This window comes from Pleurodeles waltl, chromosome 1_2 (assembly GCF_031143425.1).
Source record: "Pleurodeles waltl isolate 20211129_DDA chromosome 1_2, aPleWal1.hap1.20221129, whole genome shotgun sequence".
In the NCBI taxonomy this organism is placed as follows: Eukaryota; Metazoa; Chordata; class Amphibia; order Caudata; family Salamandridae; genus Pleurodeles; species Pleurodeles waltl.
In genome coordinates, this window is record NC_090437.1 from 508,173,414 (window position 1) to 508,194,133 (window position 20,720).

The 20,720-nt window shown below is 49.8% G+C and overlaps 1 protein-coding gene across 5 annotated transcripts in view; it reads left to right on the forward strand.

Annotated features, from left to right (window-relative positions):
- The window catches only part of CENPE (centromere protein E), a 1,295,748-nt gene that overhangs the window by 525,084 nt on the left and 749,944 nt on the right, over positions 1–20,720 (forward strand). For all 5 annotated transcript variants that reach the window (XM_069241483.1, XM_069241500.1, XM_069241509.1 and 2 more), the window contains one exon: positions 17,224–17,463. In XM_069241483.1, the coding sequence (XP_069097584.1) occupies positions 17,224–17,463 (240 nt within the window). The remainder of the gene's footprint in view (positions 1–17,223; positions 17,464–20,720) is intronic.

Genomic DNA, 20,720 nt, shown 5'->3' on the forward strand with positions numbered 1-20,720 from the left:
TCTCCATCCGGAGAGGGCGCAAGGTCTCCTTAAACAATGAGGAGAGTCTTGGTGATGTTCTCCGCAGAGAACGCACAATGTCAGCTGTTCTGCGCGCTGGAGTTTCCAAGGTGGCACTCGCTCAGTGGTGCTTTTCGTCCAGAGTGGAACTCAAACATCCTTTATGCCTATACCACTTCTACCCAGAGTTCTCAAGAATATGAAGAAATACTGGGCCCAAATAATTGTTGTGGCTCCGGACTGGACACAAATATTCTGGTATCCCGAACTCTTGAACATGGCTATCAGTCCTCCAATGAGACTGCACCTTCCGAGGATCTTCTGTTGCAGAAGCAGGGGATGTTCTCTACCCGAATGTAGGGAATTGCCACCCTTGGCATGGTTACCCTCTAACGTTTAGCATTTTGTTGATGCTAGTTATGATTGGAAGTGTGTTGGGATGCTGCTAACCAGGCCCCAGCACCAGTGTTCTTTCCCTAAACTGTACCTTTGTTCCTACAATTGGCACAGCCCTGGCACATAGATCAGTCCCTTGTAACTGGTACCCCTGGTACCAAGAGCCCTGTGGCCAGGGAAGGTCTCTAAGGGCTGCAGCATGTCTTATGTTACCCTGGGGACCCCTCACTCAGCACATGCACACTGCCTCACAGGTTGGGTGTGCTGGTGGGGAGAAAATGACTGTTGACATGGCACTCCCCTCAGAGTGCCATGCCCACCTCACATTGCCTGTGGCATAGGTAAGTCACCCCTCTAGCAGGCCTTACAGCCCTAAGGCAGGGTGCACTATACCAAAGGTGAGGGCATATGTGCCTGAGCACTATGCCCCTACAGTGTCTAAGCAAAACCTTAGACATTGTAAGTGCAGGGTAGCCATAAAGAGTATATGGTCTGGGAGTTTGTCAAACACAAACTCCACAGCTCCATAAGGGCTACACTGAATTCTGGGAAGTTTAGTATCAAACTCCTCAGCACAATAAATCCACACTGATGCCAGTGTGGGATTATTGACAAATGCACACAAAGGGCATCTTAGAGATACCTCCTGTATATCAGTCCAAACACCAGTGTTAGGCTGACCAGATCCTGCCACAACCAGACGAGTTTCTGGCCACATGGGGAGAGTGCCTTTGTCACTCTGTGGCCAGGAACAAAGACTGCACTGGGTGGAGGTGCTTCTCACATCCCCCTGCAGGAACTGTAGCACCTGGTGGTGAGCCTTAAAGGCTCATGCCTGTTGTTACAGCACCCCAGTGCATCCCAGCTAGTGGGGATTCCCACCCCTCCGTTCACTGCCCCAACTTTCAAATAACTTTCAAAGAAATCACTCTTCCAGCCGGAAGCATGAGATTTCACACTCTGCACCTGATGACCCCGGCTCGTGCTCCAGAGAACCAACACCGCAGAGAGGACTCCCAGGCGACTACGATGACAAGAGTAACCCGAGTTGACCCCCACACAGCGACGCCTGCAGAGAGGATCCGGAGGCTCCCCCTGACCGCGACTGCTTAGTAACAAGGAACTAGACGCCTGGACCAAGCACTGCACCCGCAGCCCCCAGGACCGAGAGGACCAACCTTCCAGTGCAGGAGTTACCAGCAGGCGGCCCTTTTCCTAGCCCAGTCGGCGGCTGGCCCAAGGAGCCCCCCTGTGCCCTGCTTGCATCGCTTAAGTGACCTCTGGGTCCCTCCATTGCTTTCAATAGCAAACCCAACGCATACTTTCCACACTGCACCCGGCCGCCTGTCTGCCGCTGCGGGTGTGTTTTGTGTGCCTGTTTGTTTCCCTGGCCCGCCCTGTGTTGCTGGTGGGGTGACTTTGAGGTTGCTTGAACACCCAACGGTGGGCTGCCTATACCCAGGAGACTGACTGTGTAAGTGCTTTACTGACCTGAGAAACTTAACCAAACTTACCTCCCCCAGGAACTGTTGATTTTTGCACTGTGTCCACTTTTAAAATAGCTTATTGCCATTTTAACCTATATTGTGTGTACCACTTCTTTAATTCAAAGTTCCATACTTAGCTGTGAGAAGTACCTTGCATTTTATGTACTTACCTCAAATCTTGGATCTTGTGGTTCTAAAAATAAATTAATAAAATATATTTTTCTATATAAAAACTATTGGCCTGGAGTTAAGTCTTTGAGTGTGTGTTCCTCATTTATTGCCTGTGTGTATCCAACAAATGGGTAACACTACCCTCTGATAAGCCTACTGCTCGACCACACTACCACAAAATAGAGCAACAGTATTATCTAATTTTGCCACTATCAACCTCTAAGGGGAACCCTTGGACTCTGTGCACACTATCTCTCACTTTGAGATAGTATATACAGAGCCAACTTCCTACAATGACCAACCCTAATGTTTAAATCCCTTATTATTGGTAGATTCCTGAAGGGTCTTACACCTATGTTGCCGCCTTCTCCGTTCATAATGCCCTAGTGGGATTTTTACTTGATGTGTGGCCCCTTTGAGCCACTTCACAACTGTCCACTTCGGCTTCCTACTTTCAACACAGCCTTCCTTGTAGGCATCTGTAGGCAAATGGCTCCTTCTTGCAGTTACCCCCAACTTTTTGTTGGGTATTGATGCTGACTCGACAGTGTGTGCTGGGACTCTGCTAACCAGGCCTCAGCACCAGTATTTTCACTAAAAATGTACCATTGTTTCCACAATTGTCACACCCCTGGCACACAGATAAGTCCCCTGTAAAAGGTACCAGTGGTACCAAGGGCCCTGTGACCAGGAATGTTCCTTAAGGGCTGCAGCATGTGTTGTACCGTACCACCCTAAGGGACCCCTCACCTAACACATGCACACTGCCATTGCAGATTGTATGTGTTGGTGGGGAGAAAAAGGCAAAGTCGACATGACACCCCCCCCCCAGCCCCCTCAGGGTGCCAGGCACATCAACCTCTTCCCATGGCATAGGTAAGTCACCCCTCTAGCAGGCCTTGCAGCCCTAAGGCAGGGTGCACTATACCACAGGTGAGGGCATAGCTGCATGAGCAATATGCCTCTACAGTGTCTAAGTCTATTCTTAGGCATAGTAAGTACAGTGTGGCCATATTAAGTATATGGTCTGGGAGTTTATCTGATAGACTTCTAGTTGCAGGTTCCTTACCTTAGAATTTCCCACAGGCGTCAGACTGGATCCGGGGATTTTTCTTCGAGCAATACCTTTGCGCGTCGGTAGGTGGCATTGGTCGACTCCGCGGGTGTCATTGGTGTTGTAGTCGCCATGATGACATCGGGAGTAGTATATAGATGCCGCTTTCGCTCAGTGACGTCAGTTCTTTAATTTCAGTGCCAAGCGCAGATCTGGAGAAGAGCTACCCTGGTCTGTTTTTGACTGAATTAGACTGTTTTTAAAATTTTTCCAGTGAGTTATTTGGTGCGTCAAGGATATCCCCGAAGACTGGATTCAAGCCGCACAAGGGCCGTCACTGCACGATGTCGGTGACGGATCCTCAGCGGGTTTGTCTGTGGTGTCTTGAGAGCGACCACGACCCAAAGTCGTGCTCAAAGTACCCTGCCATGCAACCGAAGGCTTTGAGGAAGCGGTCCCTAAAGCTAATGGTGGGCTGGCACTCGACTCCGCGTAAGTCTCTTTCTAGAGGAAGGTCTCGACTGTTCGCGGAGTCATCACCACTCGTCTTCTTAAAAATCCTCGGGTCAAGGTAAGAAGAAGTCGAAGAGATCCCATCGCTCTTCGACTTCGCCCCATCGCCCTGCTGACGTGACAAGGGAAGAGCGTTGACGTTCAAGGCCTCCGTCTGCTGAGCCTGCATGTGGGTCAACTTCGCGCTTCCCAGAGTAGCCTGGAGCCAGAGCGACCCCCACCCATCTAAAAGAATTTTATGAGGCTATACACCCCATCTTTGGGCGGGCGGACCCTGATACAGGGCCCACAGGTTTTGGTAGAGGGCCCTTTGGGTTCCGTGCCAACAGCTTCTGCTCCGGCCACCGAGGTCACCTCTGGATCCGCGCCGGTCGCACCTTTGAGACCTTCCCTGGCTCCTGACGTCGGTAGTGCCCACTATCAACGTCGACCCAATCCTGATCCCCGACGACTGAGTCGGATCAGCGTTGGCTGGCACCGCTTTGGTCTTTAATGGGGCCTATTTGCCCCAGGTCAGATTCGGACCCTTTTTCCTATGGGTACGAATTTGGGGAGGGATTGGAGAGGTCGCTGGGCCCTTATGAATACCAGGATGACCCCTCTATGGACTCGGCTCAGGAATTGGGTGACGCCAGTGATCTGGATACTTCTTCTGACACTTGCATTGTGTCTCCTCCTACCATGGCTATGGTGGAGGGAGCGACTTAAGGTATGGTGGTCAGCAAGGCAGATGAGGTCCTTGTCCTTGAGCTTCCTACGGTTGAGGTCAGGTCTAATCTCCTGAAAGGTGCTTCAGCCTGGGGCTTCTACTTCAGAACCCCTTTTGCCATTCAATTAAGCCCTTACCGATGTCCTTTTGGGTACCAGGTCCAAACCCAACACAGGGACTCCTGTGAATAGGTCTATCGCACACCACCTTTGGCCCGGTCTGAACGACCCTAAATTCCTGTCCCAACATGTCTTGTCATCCAGGCTTCCTCCTCTTTAGGCGCATTCCCTTCCTCACCCCTGGACAGGGAATCAAAAAGACTGGTACAGTTTGGTAAGAAGTTGTTTTCTTCCTCCAGTCTCGCACTGCAGTCTGTGAACACTGCATGCCTTTTGGGCAGCTATAACCACTCTTTGTGGGAATACGATTGCGTAAGTCCTGCCGCAGATACTGGAGGAGACCTGTGCTATTGTCTCCCAAGCTGTGAACAATCGGAGAGATGCAGCAAAGTTCACCGTCTGTTGTGGGCTGGACATGACCGACTCTCTGGGCAGATCGGTTGCTACAACTGTGGCCTTACGCCACGCCTGGTTGCAAACTTATTGGTTTTCTGGGGATGTTCAACAGTCACTCATGGACATGCCCTTTGATGGCTCCCGTCTTTTCGGAGACAAAGCAGACTCTGCCTTGGAGAGATTCAATTATTCCCTGGCTATGGCTCTGTCCCATGGCCTTTCCTCTGCCCTCCGCTGTTCAGCCTCTGCGTGGCCGGGAACACGGAATCCCACGTGGGTGTGGGACAGGGAGCCAGAGGTCTGACCAGTCCACCTCTGCCGCTGCTGCAGCCTCCAAACCATCCCAGTCAGTCCCCTCATTCCCATCCAGTTGGCAGCAGGATTTGCCATCACAGGTGGGTTTTGCAGATAGTTGGAAGGGCTACTCCTTCCCTTTTGAATCCGCTCCACTAGCCTTGCCTCCATCCTTCAGTTACCTTCCAGGGGATCATTTGGCACTTCTCCACCAGGAAGTCGCAGCTTTCTTGGCCATGGGTGCCTAAAAAGGACAAGGGCTTACGTCCTATCCTAGACCTTTAGGACCTGAACTACTTACTCAGGAAGGAGAAATTAAAAATGCTCACCCTGGCTCAGGTTCCGTCTGCCTTGGACCCTGAAGACTAGATGGTAGCGTTGGACTTGCAGGATGCATATTTCCACATTTCCATTCTGCCTGCCCACAGACGTTATCTACGATTCATGAAAATCTCTCCGACATAGTCCAGATCTTGGAGAGGACTGCGAAAGACCTGCAGTGGTGGCTTTCGAATCCACATTGGGTCCACGGCATATCCCTCTCCCTTCCCCAACCAGATCTCTCTCTAGTGACTGATGCATCACTTCTGGGTTGGGGCGGCCACATAGGAGAGGCGGAGTTCAGAGGCCTCTGGTCTCTGACTGAGTCTGGGCTCCATATCAATCTTCTGGAGCTCAGGGCAATCAGGCTTGCATTGAAAGCATTTCATCTCTCTCTCAAAGGGAAAGTAGTGCAGGTGTTCATGGACAACACTACCGCCATGTGGTGTTGCAACAAACTGGGCAGAGTAGGGTCCTGGACCATTTGTCAGGAGGCACTACGCCTCTGGACATGGCCGGAACATCTGGATTTTACCCTGATGGTTCAACATCTGGCGGGTTCCCTCAACGCCAGAGCAGACAAACTCAGCTGTTGCTGCACAGCCGATCGTTAATGTCGTCTCCATCCGGAGGTGGCGCAAGGTCTCTTTCAGCAGTGGGGCGAGCCTTGGTTAGATCTGTTCCCCTCTGCAGAAAATGCACAATGTCAGCTGTTTTGCATGTTGAAGTTTCAAGGCGGCAGCCGCTCGGAGGCCTTTTTTGTCTTGAGTGGAACTCCAGCCTCCTTTTCGCCTATACCACTTCTGCCCAGAGTTCTCAAGAAGATCAGGAACGATCGGGCCCAAGTCATCTTGGTGGCTCCAGACTGGGCACAGAGAGTCTGGTATCCAGAACAATTGAGCATGTCCGTCGATCCTCCACTCAGACTGCCTCTTTGGGTGGATCTTCTGCTGCAGTAACGGGTATCGGTTCTCCACCCGAACCTGTCCAAGCTCCGCCTTCATGCGGGGAGATTGAGAGATGACAGTTGACTACTTTTAATTTTCCACCGGAAGTCTGTGAATGTTATCTTGCCAGCCAGGCGTCCCTCAAACAAAACTGTATATGCCTGTTGTTGGAATAAATTTGTGGCATGATGTACCAACAAATCTGTTGACCCCCTCTCTGCCCCTCTATTGAAGGGTCTTCGGTTCATTCTTTCTTTGGCCCAGCAGTGCTCTGCTTTGGGCACATTTAAAGGGTATTTATCCGCCATTTCGGCCTTCCTTATATTACCTGATCGGCTCTCACTTTTTAGATCTCCTATTGGGAGTAGATTCCTAAAAGGCCTCATCCATTTATTTCCTCCCACTCCATTTATCATGCCCCAGTGTGATTTCAATCTTGTCCTTACTTACTTCATGTGTACTCCCTTTGATCCGATGCATAATTGCCCATTGCGGCTCCTCACCTTCAAAACTGTCCTTGTTGCTATCGCCTTTGCTCACAGGGTGAGTGAGCTTCAAGCCCTTTCATCTAAACCTCCATACATGCGCACCCTGACCAAGTGGTGTTGCGCACTAAGGCTTCCTTCCTTCCTAAGGTGGTTGCGCCTTTTCATGTAGGCCAGTCCATCACACTGCCTACTTTCTACGCACCCCCACATCCTTCCCATGAGGAGGCGAGACTCCACCATCTGGACCCAAAAAGAGCGTTGGCATTCTATCCTAATCGTAATAAAGTTTTCTTTGTGGACGATCAACTCTTTGTTGGGTATGTGGGTGCGAAAAAAGGGAAGGCGGTGCAAAAGCGTGCCATCTTTCAATGGGTGCTTCTTTGCATCAAAATGTGCTACGTGTTGGCCATGAAGCAACCCCCTGAGGGCTGGCGTGCTCATTCCACCCGAGCAACTGCTGCTTCCACTGCGTTAGCACGTGGAGTTCCTTTCCTGGATATCTGCCAGGCAGCTACGTGGGTGTCCCCTCACGTTTGCTAAACATTACTGCCTGGACAGTCAGGTCCGTCGGTACAGCTACTTTGGTCGTTCTGTCCTGTAGGACATTTTAGTTTGATCTTGGTTCGCAGCCCACCACAGAGGATGGCATTACTTGGGTGTCTATTCTAAGGTAAGGAATCTGCAACTAGAAGTCTCTATCAAATATACAAGTTACTTACCTTCGGTAATGAAATATCTGGTAGAGACGTATTCTAGTTGCAGATTCCTTACCGCCCACCCATCCTCCCTGCTTGCGAACTGATTTCTAGGGACAGGGATTCCCCTTTCAGGTACTTAGCTCTGGCGCACAAAACTGTGTTCTTAGCGGCTCTGCGCTTTGGCGCCAACAACACCCGCGGAGTCGACCGAGGCCACCTACTGACGCGCAAGGGTATTGCTTGATGAAAAATCTCCGGATCCAGTCTGACGCCTGCGGGAAGTTCTATGGTAAGGAATCTGCAACTAGAATATGTCTCTACCAGATATTTCCTTACTGAAGATAAGTAACTTGTACGTCAAAACGAACTCCACAGTTTCATAATGGCTACACTGAATACTGGGAAGTTTGGAATCAAACGACTCAGAATAATAAACTCACGCTGTAGGAAAGTGCCATCTTTCTTGGCATGTTACCCCCAATTTTACATGTATGTCAGTATGTTTTTACCTGTCTCACTGGGATCCTGCTAGTCAGGACCCCAGTGCTCATAGTTTGTAGCCTTAATATGTATGCCTGTATAGTGCCTAACTGTGTCACTGAGGCTCTGCTAATCAGAACCTCAGTGCTCATGCTTGCTCTGCATTTAAATTTGTCACTATAGACTAGTGACTACATTTACCAATTTTAATTGGCATACTGGACCCCCCCTTATAAGTCCCTACTATATGGTACCTAAGTACCCAGTACATTGGGGTTCCAGGAGATCCATATGGGCTGCAGCCTTTTTTTTGCCACCCATAGGGAGCTCAGACAAACCCTTACACAAGACTGCCATTGCAGCCTGAGTGAAATAACGCACACGTTATTTCTCAGCCATTTTCACTGCACTTAAGTAACTTATAAGTCACTTATATGTCTACCCTTCACTAGCTAAAAGTTAAGTGCAAAGTTGCTTAGTGTGAGGGCACCCTTGCACTACCAAAGGTGCCCCCACATAGTTCAGGGCCATTTCTCCAGACTTTGTGAGTGCGGGGGACACCATTACACGCATGCACTACATATAGGTCAATACCTATATGTAGCTTCACAATGGTAACTCCGAATATGGCCAGGTAACATGTCTAAGATCATGGAATTGTCCTCCCACTTTAAATCTGGTATTGGGGAGCCAATTCCATGCATCCTGGGGGCTCCACAATGGACCCCCAGTACTGCCAAACCAGCTCTCTGGGGTTTTTCTGCAGCTACAGTTGCTGCCACCCCACAGGCAGGGTTCTGCCCTCCTGGGGTCTAGGCAGCCCAGCCCAGGAAGGCAGACCAAAGCATTTCCTCTGAGAGCAAGGTGTTACACCCTCTCTCTTTGGACATAGGTGTGAAAGGCTGGTGAGGGGTAGCCTGACTGTTTCCTGGTGGTGCATGCTCTGGGGGTTCCCTGCCTTCACCCTGCACTGGAAGCCACAAAGAAATCTCCCGTAGGTCGACGGAATCTTCCCCCTGCTTCAGCAGGCACCAAACTTCAGCTTCACCGGTACTCTGGGTCTCCTCATCCTGACGAGTGTGGCCCCTGGAATACAGGTGGTGGACCCAAGTGACCCAGATAGTCAAGAGGTCCAACTGTCTGAATTTGGAGGAGGTAAGCCCTTGCCTCTCCTCCCCAGACAGTAATCCTGTGCACCGTGTGATATGCAGCTACAAGGGCTTCTGTGCACATTTTCAAGAAATCCTGCATGCGCAGCCGAGCCTAGGTCCCCAGCACTCCGTCCTGCGATGCTCAGCTCCCTCAGTTCACCTCCAGTGTTGTGGGACATCTCTCTCCAGTGTTGACGACCGCTGTGTTCAGTCTTATTGAACCTGTGTTCAAGGACTCTTGCAGGTGCTTCCCTCATTTCCGTGGGCTCTCTGTGTTGCTGAGGGCCCCCCTCTGTCTCCTCTCCCAAGTGGCGACATCCTTGTCCTTCCTAGGCCCAGGCAGCACCCTTTTTCTTCAACTGCGACTCTTACAGGTAAAAAGGCTTGTTTGCGGTATTTTGCCAAGGAAACAACTCTGCATCCTCCAGCTTGCCATGGAACATCTTCTGCATGAAGAACAACCTCCTAACTCCGTTCGTTGGTTCAAAACCAGCATCTTATTCCAACCCAGAGGCAGCCATTTTGCACCTTCATCTCGGGTTTAGTGGCTCCTGCCCCCGACACTTTAGCGACTCTTGGACATGGTCCACTTCCTTTGCAGGTCTTCAGGTCCAGGAATCAGTCTTCAGTGCTTTGCAGTCTGTTGTGGTCCTTGCAAAATCCTTTATCATGACTTTAGTGTGTTTCTGGGGAAATAGTAGTACTTTACTCCGACTTTCCTGGGTCCTGGGTGGGGTCTCCTTTACACCCTTAGTGCTTTCTCACACTGCCATCGACCCTCTACACACTACATTGCCTAGGGGTGCATTTGTGGTTCGCATTCCACTTACTTAGTAAATGGTTTGTGTTGCCCCTAAGCCTTTTGCATCCTATTGTGTTTTACAGTGTTTGTACTACTTTCTGACTGTTTTACTTACCTGATTTGGTTTGTTGTGTATATTTTGTGTTACTTACCTCCTAAGGGAGTATATCCACTGAGATATATTTGGCACATTGCTGCTAAAATAAAGTACCTCTATTTTTAGTAACTGAGTATTGTCTTTCTTATGATTTAGTACCTAAATGATATACGTGGTATTGCATGAGCTTTGCATGTCTCCTAGTTCACCCTTGGCTGCTTCGCTTTAGCTACCTCTATCAGCCTAAGCTGCTAGAAGACTACTACACTCTGCTAATAAGGGATAACTGGACCTGGCATAAGGTGTAAGTACCATTGGTACCCACTACAAGCCAGGCCAGTCTCCTACGCACACTGATGCCAGAGTGGGATTTATTAAAAAGTGCAAACAGAGGGCATCTTACAGATGCCCCCTGGATTTTACCAAATCCTTCACTGCAGGAGTGACTGGTCTCTGCCAGCCTGCCACTGAGAGACGAGTTTCTGACCCCTCTGGGGTGAGAGCCTTTGTGCTCTGAGGCCAGAAACAAAACCTGCATTGGGTTGAGGTGCTTCACACCGCCCCCCCTGCAGGAACTGTAACACCTGGTGGTGAGCCTCAGGCTTGGTGTTACAATGCCCCCAGGGCACTCCAGCCAGTGGAGATGCCCACCCCCTGGACGAGCCACCACTTTTGGCAGCAAATCCAGAGGGATAATGAAAAAAACAAGGAGTCATCCCTTCAGCCCGGACCACCCCTAAGGTGACCAGAGCTGAAGTGCCACCCTCCTTGAGAAATCCTCCATCTTGCTTTGGAGGATTAGGACCAATAGGACTAGAGATGTGCCTCCTCTCCAAAGGGATTGAGCACAAGGAGGGTGTAGCCACCCTCAGGGTCAGTAGCCATTGGCTACTGCCCTCTAACCCTAACACACCCCTACATTTAGTATTTAGGATGACTCCCCTAAATACTCCCCAGATTCCCGATGACCTCCCAAGAAGGACTGCTGAGATGAAAACCCTGCAGAGAAGAAAAGGAGATGACTGCTGACTTGGCCCCAGCCCTACCGGCCTGTCTCCTGCTTCAGAGACCCAGGAAACGAGAAGCAACGTGTTCTGCAGGACCAGCGACCACTGTGAAAAGCCTCCAGGGGACTGGCTGCATCATTGAGGATCAAGAACTCCCTTGGGCAGAGGCTCTGCCTAAAAAGAAGAAAATACCTCTATCTTTAAAGGAACTCCCACCTCACTCCAGAAGAGTGAGTCCCCACCACTCTGCACCCGACGCCCCTGGCCCGTGTCTGTAGAGACCAACTACCCAGAGAGGCCCCCCCAGGCGACTCAGACGTGACCACCCTACACCCTCATGACTATGCCTGCAGAGGGACTCCCCAGGACCTCCCAGACCGCGACTGCCAGAGACGAGGATATCTGACACCTGGAAGAAGCACTGCACCAGCAGCCCCCAGGCCCGTGAGAAGCCAACCACTGGTGCATCAATGACCAGTAGGCGGCCCTCACCCTTGCCCAGTCTGTGGCTTGCCCGAGAGGCCCCCGTGCCCTGCCTGCAGCGCCTAAGTGACCACTGGTTCCTTCCAGAGAGTTCTATTGAGAACCCAACGCCCTGTTTGCACACTGCACCTGGCCGCCCCGGTGCCTCTCTGGGTGTGTGCATTTTGTGCCTACTTGTGGCCCCTCCAGTACTCCTCCAAACCCCCCTGGTCTGCACTCCAATGCGGGTATTTACCTGCCAGTAGACTGGAAGCGGTGTACACCCTATCTCCATAGCTGCCCACATTATTTTGGGTCCTGTTTGACCTCTGCACCTGACCGGCCCTGTGTTGCTGGTGCTGGGTGTTTGGGGTTGCCTTGAACCCTCCCAAACGGTGGACTACCTATATCCTGGAGATTGAACTTGTAGGTGTGGTACTTACCTCTGAAACTGGACTTTACTTACCTCCCCCAGGAACTGTTGAAAATGGCACTGTGTCCACTTTAAAAATAACTTTTTGCCATTTTAATGAAAACTGTGTACAATATTGAATCTATTCTAAGTCTCAACTATTACTATGCAAACTACCTATCATTTAATGTACTTACCTGCTCAATGAATCATGTGGTTCTAAAAATAAACAAAAGAATATTTTTCTATATAAAAAGCTCTTGGCCTGGCGTTAAGTCATTGAGTGTGTGTTTTCACTAATTGCCTGTGTGCCTACAACAAATGCTTAACACTACCCTCTGATAAGCCTAACTGCTCGACCACACTACCACAAATAGAGCATTAGTATGATCTATTAGTGCCACTGTCAAGCCTCTTGGGGAACCTAGGGACTCTGTGCAGAGCCAGCAGTGAGTGAGCTCCAGACCCTTTCCTCAAAGCAAGCTTTTTCCATCCATCCTGACAAAGTGGTTTTTCGTACCAGAGCTTCCTTTTTACCTAAAGTTGTCATGCCCTTTCATGTAGGCCAATCCATCACCTTACCTACTTTTTATGCGCTGCCACATCCGTCGAAAGAAGAGGAGAGACTCCACTGCCTGGACCCAAAAAGAATATTGGCGTTCTATCTTGATCGTACCAAAGAGGTATGGGTGAATAAGAAACTATTCGTGGGTTATGTGGGTGCGAAGAAAGTTTAGGAGGCTGGCCTGGTTTGTAGTGGTAACCTTGGGTACTTACACCAGGTCCAGTTATCCCTTGTTAGTGAATGTAGTAGTGGTCTAGCAGCTTAGGCTGATGGAGGTAGCTATAGCAGAGCAGCTTAGACTGAACTACGAGACATGCAAAGCTCATGCAATACCACTTATAGTTACACAGTACTTATACACAAGTAAAGACAATACTCAGTGTTACCAAAAATAAAGGTATTTATTTGGGTGACACAGTACCAAAAATATCTTAGAGACAATACTCCTTCTGGAGGTAAGTAATATGCACAATATATACACTAGACACTAAATTTATACAAGTAAATAGTCATAGAACAATGCAAACAGTAGGAAATCCTATAGCATGCAATGGGAGAAAATAGGCCTTGGGGCAACACAAACCGTATACTAAAGTGGAATTTGAAACACAAATCCCCACCTAGACCAGTGTAGTGTGTGCAGAATCGCTGGGAGAGTAAGAATACAGTAAAGGTAAGTAAATTACCCCACCCCAAAACCCAAAAAAGCAGGAGTAAAGTACTTCACGTTTCTTTAGGACATACTACACCTCGTTTTTGGGATTTTGCAGCAGCCAACCAAGTCTGCAAAGAACAACTCCTGGATTATTGCACCTGAAGACCTGCAAAAGGAGGGGACCAAGTACAGAAGTCGAAAGAAGTTCCAGGAAGGACAGAAGCCCCTGCGAACCCAGAAGAATGTGCAAAAGAAGAGTCCCCGGTTAGTAGAAGACTGCAGAAATGCATCCTAGGAAGATGCCAGTGGGTTCCTGCATGATGCAAAAGATGCCCCACAGCGTGAATATAGTTGCAGATGAGATTTCGTGTTTGAAGGCGGCAACAAGTCTTGGCTAAGGCAAAAGTATGTTTTTCATCAAAATGGCGCTGGATGGACCCATGAGGGACCTGGGGGCCTCAACTCTGTGTGAGGAGGAAGAGGAGGCTCTCAGTGCTTTAGAGAGCCCTCAGGATGCCAGCCAGCACCCTGAGAAGTCGCAGGATCCGGATTCAAAGAAGGTGCAAAACGTGGTCAATGCAGCACAACAAAAGAAGGTCCCACGCCGCCGGAGAACAACTCAGCGAGTTGAGCGTCGCAGGGTGGAGTGCTGGGGACCTGGGACAGGCTGTGCACGAAGGAATTTTGCAGAGTGCACAGAGGCCTCAGGAGGCAAAGAAGACACAATACACAGGGGTACCGTCGTTCTCGGGGAAAGCAAGGTATTACCTCCTCCAAATTGCGTCAGCAGGACCTCAGGACAGTCTGTTGATGATGTCCACCCTTTGTGTCCTTAGGAGCATGCTTGTTGCTGTGAGAGGAGTCCCAGGGTACCGGTCGTTGCCTTGGAAGGTGCCTGTTTGGAGTAGGGGAGTGACTCCGTCACTCTACGGGAGATTTCTTCGGTCCTTCAGGTGCAGGATGAAGACAGGGAGTCCCCAGAGCATGCACACTGTGGAAACTGTTACAGTTGCTGACTTGGAGCTAAGGTTGCTGAAGAAAAGTTTCTTGTAGACACTTTGTTGCACTTACAGCGTTTCTTGGAGCAGGCTGCGGTTGATCTGAGGTCAGAGGATGCTGAAGTTGTTGCAGAGGATTCCTGGAGGAAACTTGCAAGCAGAATCTGAAGGGAACCCACAAGAGATACCCTAAATAGCCCTGCGAGGGGGATTGGCTACCTTATCAGGTAAGGACCTATTAGGAGGGGTCTCTGACATCACTTGCTGGCACTGGCATCTCAGAGGTGTCCACTGTCCCCTCACACCTCTGCATTCAAGATGGCAGAGGTCTGGGACATACTGGAGGAGCTCTGGGCATCACCCCTGGGAAGAGGAAGTGCTGGAAAAGAAGAGGACCAAGTCCAGTTCACGTTAGAGGGTCCGGTGGTGTCAGGTGTCTGTGAATGCAGGACCTGGTCGGCAGTGGGTGAAGACAGTTGGCTGTTCAGTCCTGGAGCAGCTAAAGTTTGTGGGGTGATGCAGTCGACGTCCCACACCGGAAGAAGGATTGTAGTCGACCAGTGATGTGGAAAAAAACACCACCAAGCATTGGGAAAAACAAATGTCATTGAAGAAATGCGGAGCTGCCGGGGACCAGCAAGGTCCAGGGGGACTCAACCCTCGGAGGGTAGTCCCGGGTGACCCTCAGCAGTAGGGAAAGTCACAGGAAGAGGAGGCAGCCCTTACAGGCAGCAAACACAGGAGTCGAGGTGAGGCCTATTAGCACACCTAGAAAGGAGTGTCACATTGCAGGAGAAGCAGGCAGAGGGCTGTGCGTTACAGGGAAGAAGGCTGGGGCTACAAAGAGCCTGAAGATCCTTCGGAGGAGATGCCAACGAGCCTATGTAGCTGCAAGAGACATGGTGCACCTGGGGTACTGTCCCACGTGGAGTGGCAAGGACTTAATGTCTCAAAGGTTGGACAGCTGGCAGAGAGGACCAAGGAGACCACTCCAGATCACTACCCGTGGCGCAGGATCCACGCAGCTATGGAGGAGAGGAGATACATGCAGCCGGTTGTCATTGCAGTTGGTGTCTGCTGATGCAGGGGAGTGACTCCTTCACTCCAAGGGAAATTCCTCCTTGCTTCTTGTGTAGGTTGACTTGTCGCTCTCAAGAATGCTCAGTGGGGAAAATGTTGCAGTTACTGGAAGGAGCTTGGGGAACAATGTTGCAGAGCAGAGTCGTCGCTGTAGCTGCAGATTGTAGGTTCCTGCAAAGTCCCGTTGGTGTTCCAGTGGCCAGAAGTTGACATAGTTGACAAGAGTCCTGCTGGAGTCTTGCACATCGAATCTTAGTGCCCACTCAAGGGTAAGACCCTAAATAGCACTGAACGGGCAATTGGCCTCTTTGCAAGGTGACCACCTATGAGGAGGGAGCTGTGACGTCACCTGCCTGACCTTGCCACTCAGATACTCCCAGAGGCCTCTGCCCACCTTGGATTCAAGATGGCAGAATCAAGTGACCACCTGGAAGAGCTCTGAGCGCCACCCCTGGGGTGGTGGACAGGGGAGTGGTTACTCCCATTCTGTTGTCCAGTTTCACACCAGAGCAGAGACCGGAGTACCCAGAACTGGTGCAGACGGATTTGTACAAGGAGGGTACCAAATGTGCCCTTCAAATCATACCAGTGGCTTCGGGAGGCTACCCCTCCCAAGCCAGTCACCCCTATTTCCAAAGGTAAAGGGTGTTGCCTCCCTCTCCCAAAGGAAACCCATTGTCTTGTCTTTCTGGGTTTAGGCTGGTCAAACAGCAGTAGGGCAGAAATCTGTCTGAGGTGCAGTAGCAGCGTGGGCTGCCCGGAAACCGATAGGAGCAATGCTGTGTGTCTTCTTCGGAGCTTATCAGAGTGCATGGAATCATACAACCAATACTGGCAATAGCATTGGGGCTATGATTACAACATGTTTAATACCAAACATTCCCAGGTTCGGAGTTACTATTATGTAGCTGGACACAGCTAGTGACCTATGTGCAGCAGACGCGTAAAGTGGGTGCTCAGGGGTAATGCTCGAGGAAAAAATCTCCAGATGCAGTCTGATGCCTGAGGAAAATTTTAAGATAAAGAATATGCAAACAGAATGTCTACCATAAAATTTGTTACCGAAGGTAACTAGCTTGCTTGTCTGGGGTCGAGGTGTGATTTCAAGACCTGTGGGGACTGTCTCTTGGTGAACCCGCAGGTCATCTGGGAACATGAGGCAAGACATGATCACTTATCATAAGAAGACTCAGTGCAGGGACTGCTCCAAATTCTGTTCCAAGTCGCAAACTTGTTTCTGAACCTACTCCTGATCCTGGAGTCGACCTTGGCTCTTAAAGCCAATCTTTTTTTGCATTCACAGTCCTCAGGTAAGCACAAGAATCATAGTTTTGCTCCTTCGTGCCAATTTGACTCTGTAATGCACTGTCAGTTACTTTATCTAGCCGCAGCTTCCTCACTCACCCTACCAATCCCTGCTCTTTATTTGGACTCTCCCCATTAATAAGATCCCAAGTCTATGAATCTTCCTACTGCCTACAAATTTGCTTTTGGCGCTCTGTCGGTGCCTGTAGTCTCAAACACAACTGATGTAAGCACGTGGGAGTGAGGTTCATATAGGCCTTGCCTGTCATTTCCAGAGCAGAACGTGGTGAGTGTAAAGTCGCAAGGTGCCACCTTCTGGCACACAGAAGCACTGCTGAAAAGTTTCCCAAAGCACTCCGAGGCCTGGGGAATACTCATAAAATGGGGAATCTGTGGCTAGGTAATCTCTACCAAAAAGAGAATTACCAGAGATGATGATTTGTTCATTTAATAGTATTGCTCTTTTCTTACGACTTCAAATGCAACTGTATTTTAGACTAAAATTTCAAAGCTATGCATGAATTTATGTATAATTAAAGGTAATTTGTTATTTTTAAATAATTGTATTCACTAAAATTCTTTGTGGAAGAGCTGCATCTGATACTGTGTTTTTCAGGAAACGGATATACAAGAGAGAATTTCTTCTGAGATGCAGCAGCTGGAAGAGCATATAAAAGGCAGCGAATCTCCTCTAAAAGCAGAAAATGAAAAGTGTGAAGTTGGGAATCAGCTCCACCCTCTTGAAAGAGCAGTAGTAGCTGTTACTGAAGACAAACCTGAGTGGCAGCTGATGCAAGAATCTCTAAAAGCTGAAAGAGATCAGCTCAAGGAGGATGTGCAGAGGAAAATCGAGCAGGTAACATACTGTTAAGATTGTCCCATGTTTAAACCAAACTTGAGACTATTTGCGGTGGTTATGTTTTAATTCAGAAATTGTAGTTTTTAAGTTTTATATTTTTTATTATTAACGGTTGCTAATTTGGTATCCATACATGACCACTTTTCTTCAGTTTGATATTGCTTGCCCTCTTTCTTGTATGCTGTAATGAATGTTTATTAATTTTACTCCGATTGGCATGCCCGTTGTTTCAAAATACGTTGAGATGCTTTAAGGCAGCTTTTTCTAGTCACCAGGAGGAGAGAATGGTGCTTTCCTCAATCATGGAATCTTAATTCACATTCTTACATTTTTAATATTAAAGCTCATATACAAAATCCTTCAAACCATATTTATAAAGAGGTTTTAAGGAAATGCCTTCCTTGCCATGGTTACCCCCTGACTTTTTGCCTTTTGTTGATGCCAGTTATGATTGAAAGTGTGCTGCGACCCTGCTATCCAGGCCCCAGCAACAGTGTTCTTTCCCTAAACTGTACCTTTGTTCCCACAATTGGCACAGCCCTTGTAAATGGTATCCCTGTACCAAGGGCCCTGTTGCCAGGGAAGGTCTCTAAGGGCTGCAGCATGTCTTATGCCACCCTGGGGACCCCTCACTCAGCACATGCACACTACCTCACAGCTTGGGTGTGCTGGTGGGGAGAAAGACTAAGTTGACATGGCACTCCCCTCAGGGTGCTATGCCAACCTCACACTGCCTATGGCATAGATAAGTCACCCCTGAATACCAGTCCGAATCCTAGTGCTGTGCTGACCAGTTTCTGCCAGCCTCCCTCAACCAGACGAGTTTCTGGTCACATAGGGAGAGTGCCCTTGTCACTCTGTGGCCAGGAACAAAGCCTGTACTGGGTAGAGGTGCTTCTCACCGCCCCCTGCAGGAACTGTAACACCAGGCGGTGAGCCTCAAAGGCTCATGCCTTTTGTTACAGCCCCCCAGGGCAACCCAGCTAATGGAGATGCCTGCCCCTCCGGCCACTGCCCCCACTTTTGGCAGCAAGGCAGGAGAGGATAATGAGAAAAACAAGGAGTCGCCGCCCACCACTCAGGACAGTCCCTACGGTTCACTCAGCTGAGGTGACCCCTGCCTTTAGAAATCCTCCATGTTGAGATTGGAGGAGTCCGCCAATAGGATTAGGGATGTGCCCCCCTCCCCTCAGGGAGGAGGCACAAAGAGGATGTGTAGGAGGCTGGACTGGCTTGTAGTGAGTACCCAGGGGTACTTGCACCTTGCACCAGGCCCAGTTATCCCTTATTAGTGTATAGGGTGTCTAGCAGCTTAGGCTGATAGATAATGGTAGCTTAGCAGAGCAGCTTAGGCTGAACTAGGAGACGTGTGAAGCTACTACAGTACCACTTAGTGTCATATGCACAATATCATAAGAAAACACAATACACAGTTATACTAAAAATAAAGGTACTTTATTTTTATGACAATATGCCAAAGTATCTTAGAGTGTACCCTCAGTGAGAGGATAGGAAATATACACAAGATATATATACACAATAGCAAAAATATGCAGTATAGTCTTAGAAAACAGTGCAAACAATGTATAGTTACAATAGGATGCAATGGGGAAACATAGGGATAGGGGCAACACAAACCATATACTCCAAAAGTGGAATGCGAACCACGAATGGACCCCAAACCTATGTGACCTTGTAGAGGGTCGCTGGGACTATTAGAAAATAGTGAGAGTTAGAAAAATAACCCTCCCCAAGACCCTGAAAAGTGAGTGCAAAGTGCACTAAAGTTCCCCTAAGGACAAAATAGTCGTGTTAGAGGAATAATGCAGGAAAGACACAAACCAGCAATGCAACAACTGTGGATTTCCAATCTAGGGTACCTGTGGAACAAGGGGACCAAGTCCAAAAGTCACAAGCAAGTCGGAGATGGGCAGATGCCCAGGAAATGCCAGCTGTGGGTGCAAAGAAGCTTCGACTGGACAGAAGAAGCTGAGGTTTCTGCAGGAACGAAAAGGGCTAGAGACTTCCCCTTTGGTGGACGGATCCCTCTCGCCTTGGAGAGTCGTGCAGAAGTGTTTTCCCGCCGAAAGGACGCCAACAAGCCTTGCTAGTCGCAAATCGTGCGTTTGGCGTTTTTGGACGCTGCCGGGGCCCAGGAGGGACCAGGAGGTCGCAAATTGGACCTGAAGAGAGAGGGGACGTCGAGCAAGACAAAGAGCCCTCACTGAAGCAGGTAGCACCCGGAGAAGTGCCAGAAACAGGCACTACGAGGATGCGTGAAACGGTGCTCGCCGAAGTTGCACAAAGGAGTCCCACGTCGCCGGAGACCAACTTAGAAAGTCGTGCAATGCAGGTTAGAGTGCCGTGGACCCAGGCTTGGCTGTGCACGAAGGATTTCCGCCGGAAGTGCACAGGGGCCGGAGTAGCTGCAAAGTCGCGGTTCCCAGCAATGCAGCCCAGCGAGGTGAGGCAAGGACTTACCTCCACCAAACTTGGGCTGAAGAGTCACTGGACTGTGGGGGTCACTTGGACAGAGTCGCTGGATTCGAGGGACCTCGCTCGTCGTGCTGAGAGGAGACCCAAGGGACCGGTGATGCAGCTTTTTGGTGCCTGCGGTTGCAGGGGGAAGATTCCGTCGACCCACAGGAGATTTCTTCGGAGCTTCTGGTGCAGAGAGGAGGCAGGCTACCTCCACAGCATGCACAAGCAGGAAAACTGTCGAGAAGGCGGCAGGATCAGCGTTACAGAGTTGCAGTAGTCGTCTTTGCTACTATGTTGCAGGTTTGCAGGCTTCCAGCGCGGTCAGCGGTCGTTTCCTTATCAGAAGGTGAAGAGAGAGATGCAGAGGAACTCGGCTGAGCTCATGCATTCGTTATCTGAAGTTTCCCCAGAGACAGAGACCCTAAATAGCCAGAAAAGAGGGTTTGGCTACCTAGGAGAGAGGATAGGCTACTAACACCTGAAGGAGCCTATCAGCAGGAGTCTCTGACGTCACCTGGTGGCACTGGCCACTCAGAGCAGTCCAGTGTGCCAGCAGCACCTCTGTTTCCAAGATGGCAGAGGTCTGGAGCACACTGGAGGAGCTCTGGACACCTCCCAGGGGAGGTGCAGGTCAGGGGAGTGGTCACTCCCCTTTCCTTTGTCCAGTTTCGCGCCAGAGCAGGGGCTAAGGGGTCCCTGAACCGGTGTAGACTGGCTTATGCAGAATTGGGCACATCTGTGCCCAACAAAGCATTTCCAGAGGCTGGGGGAGG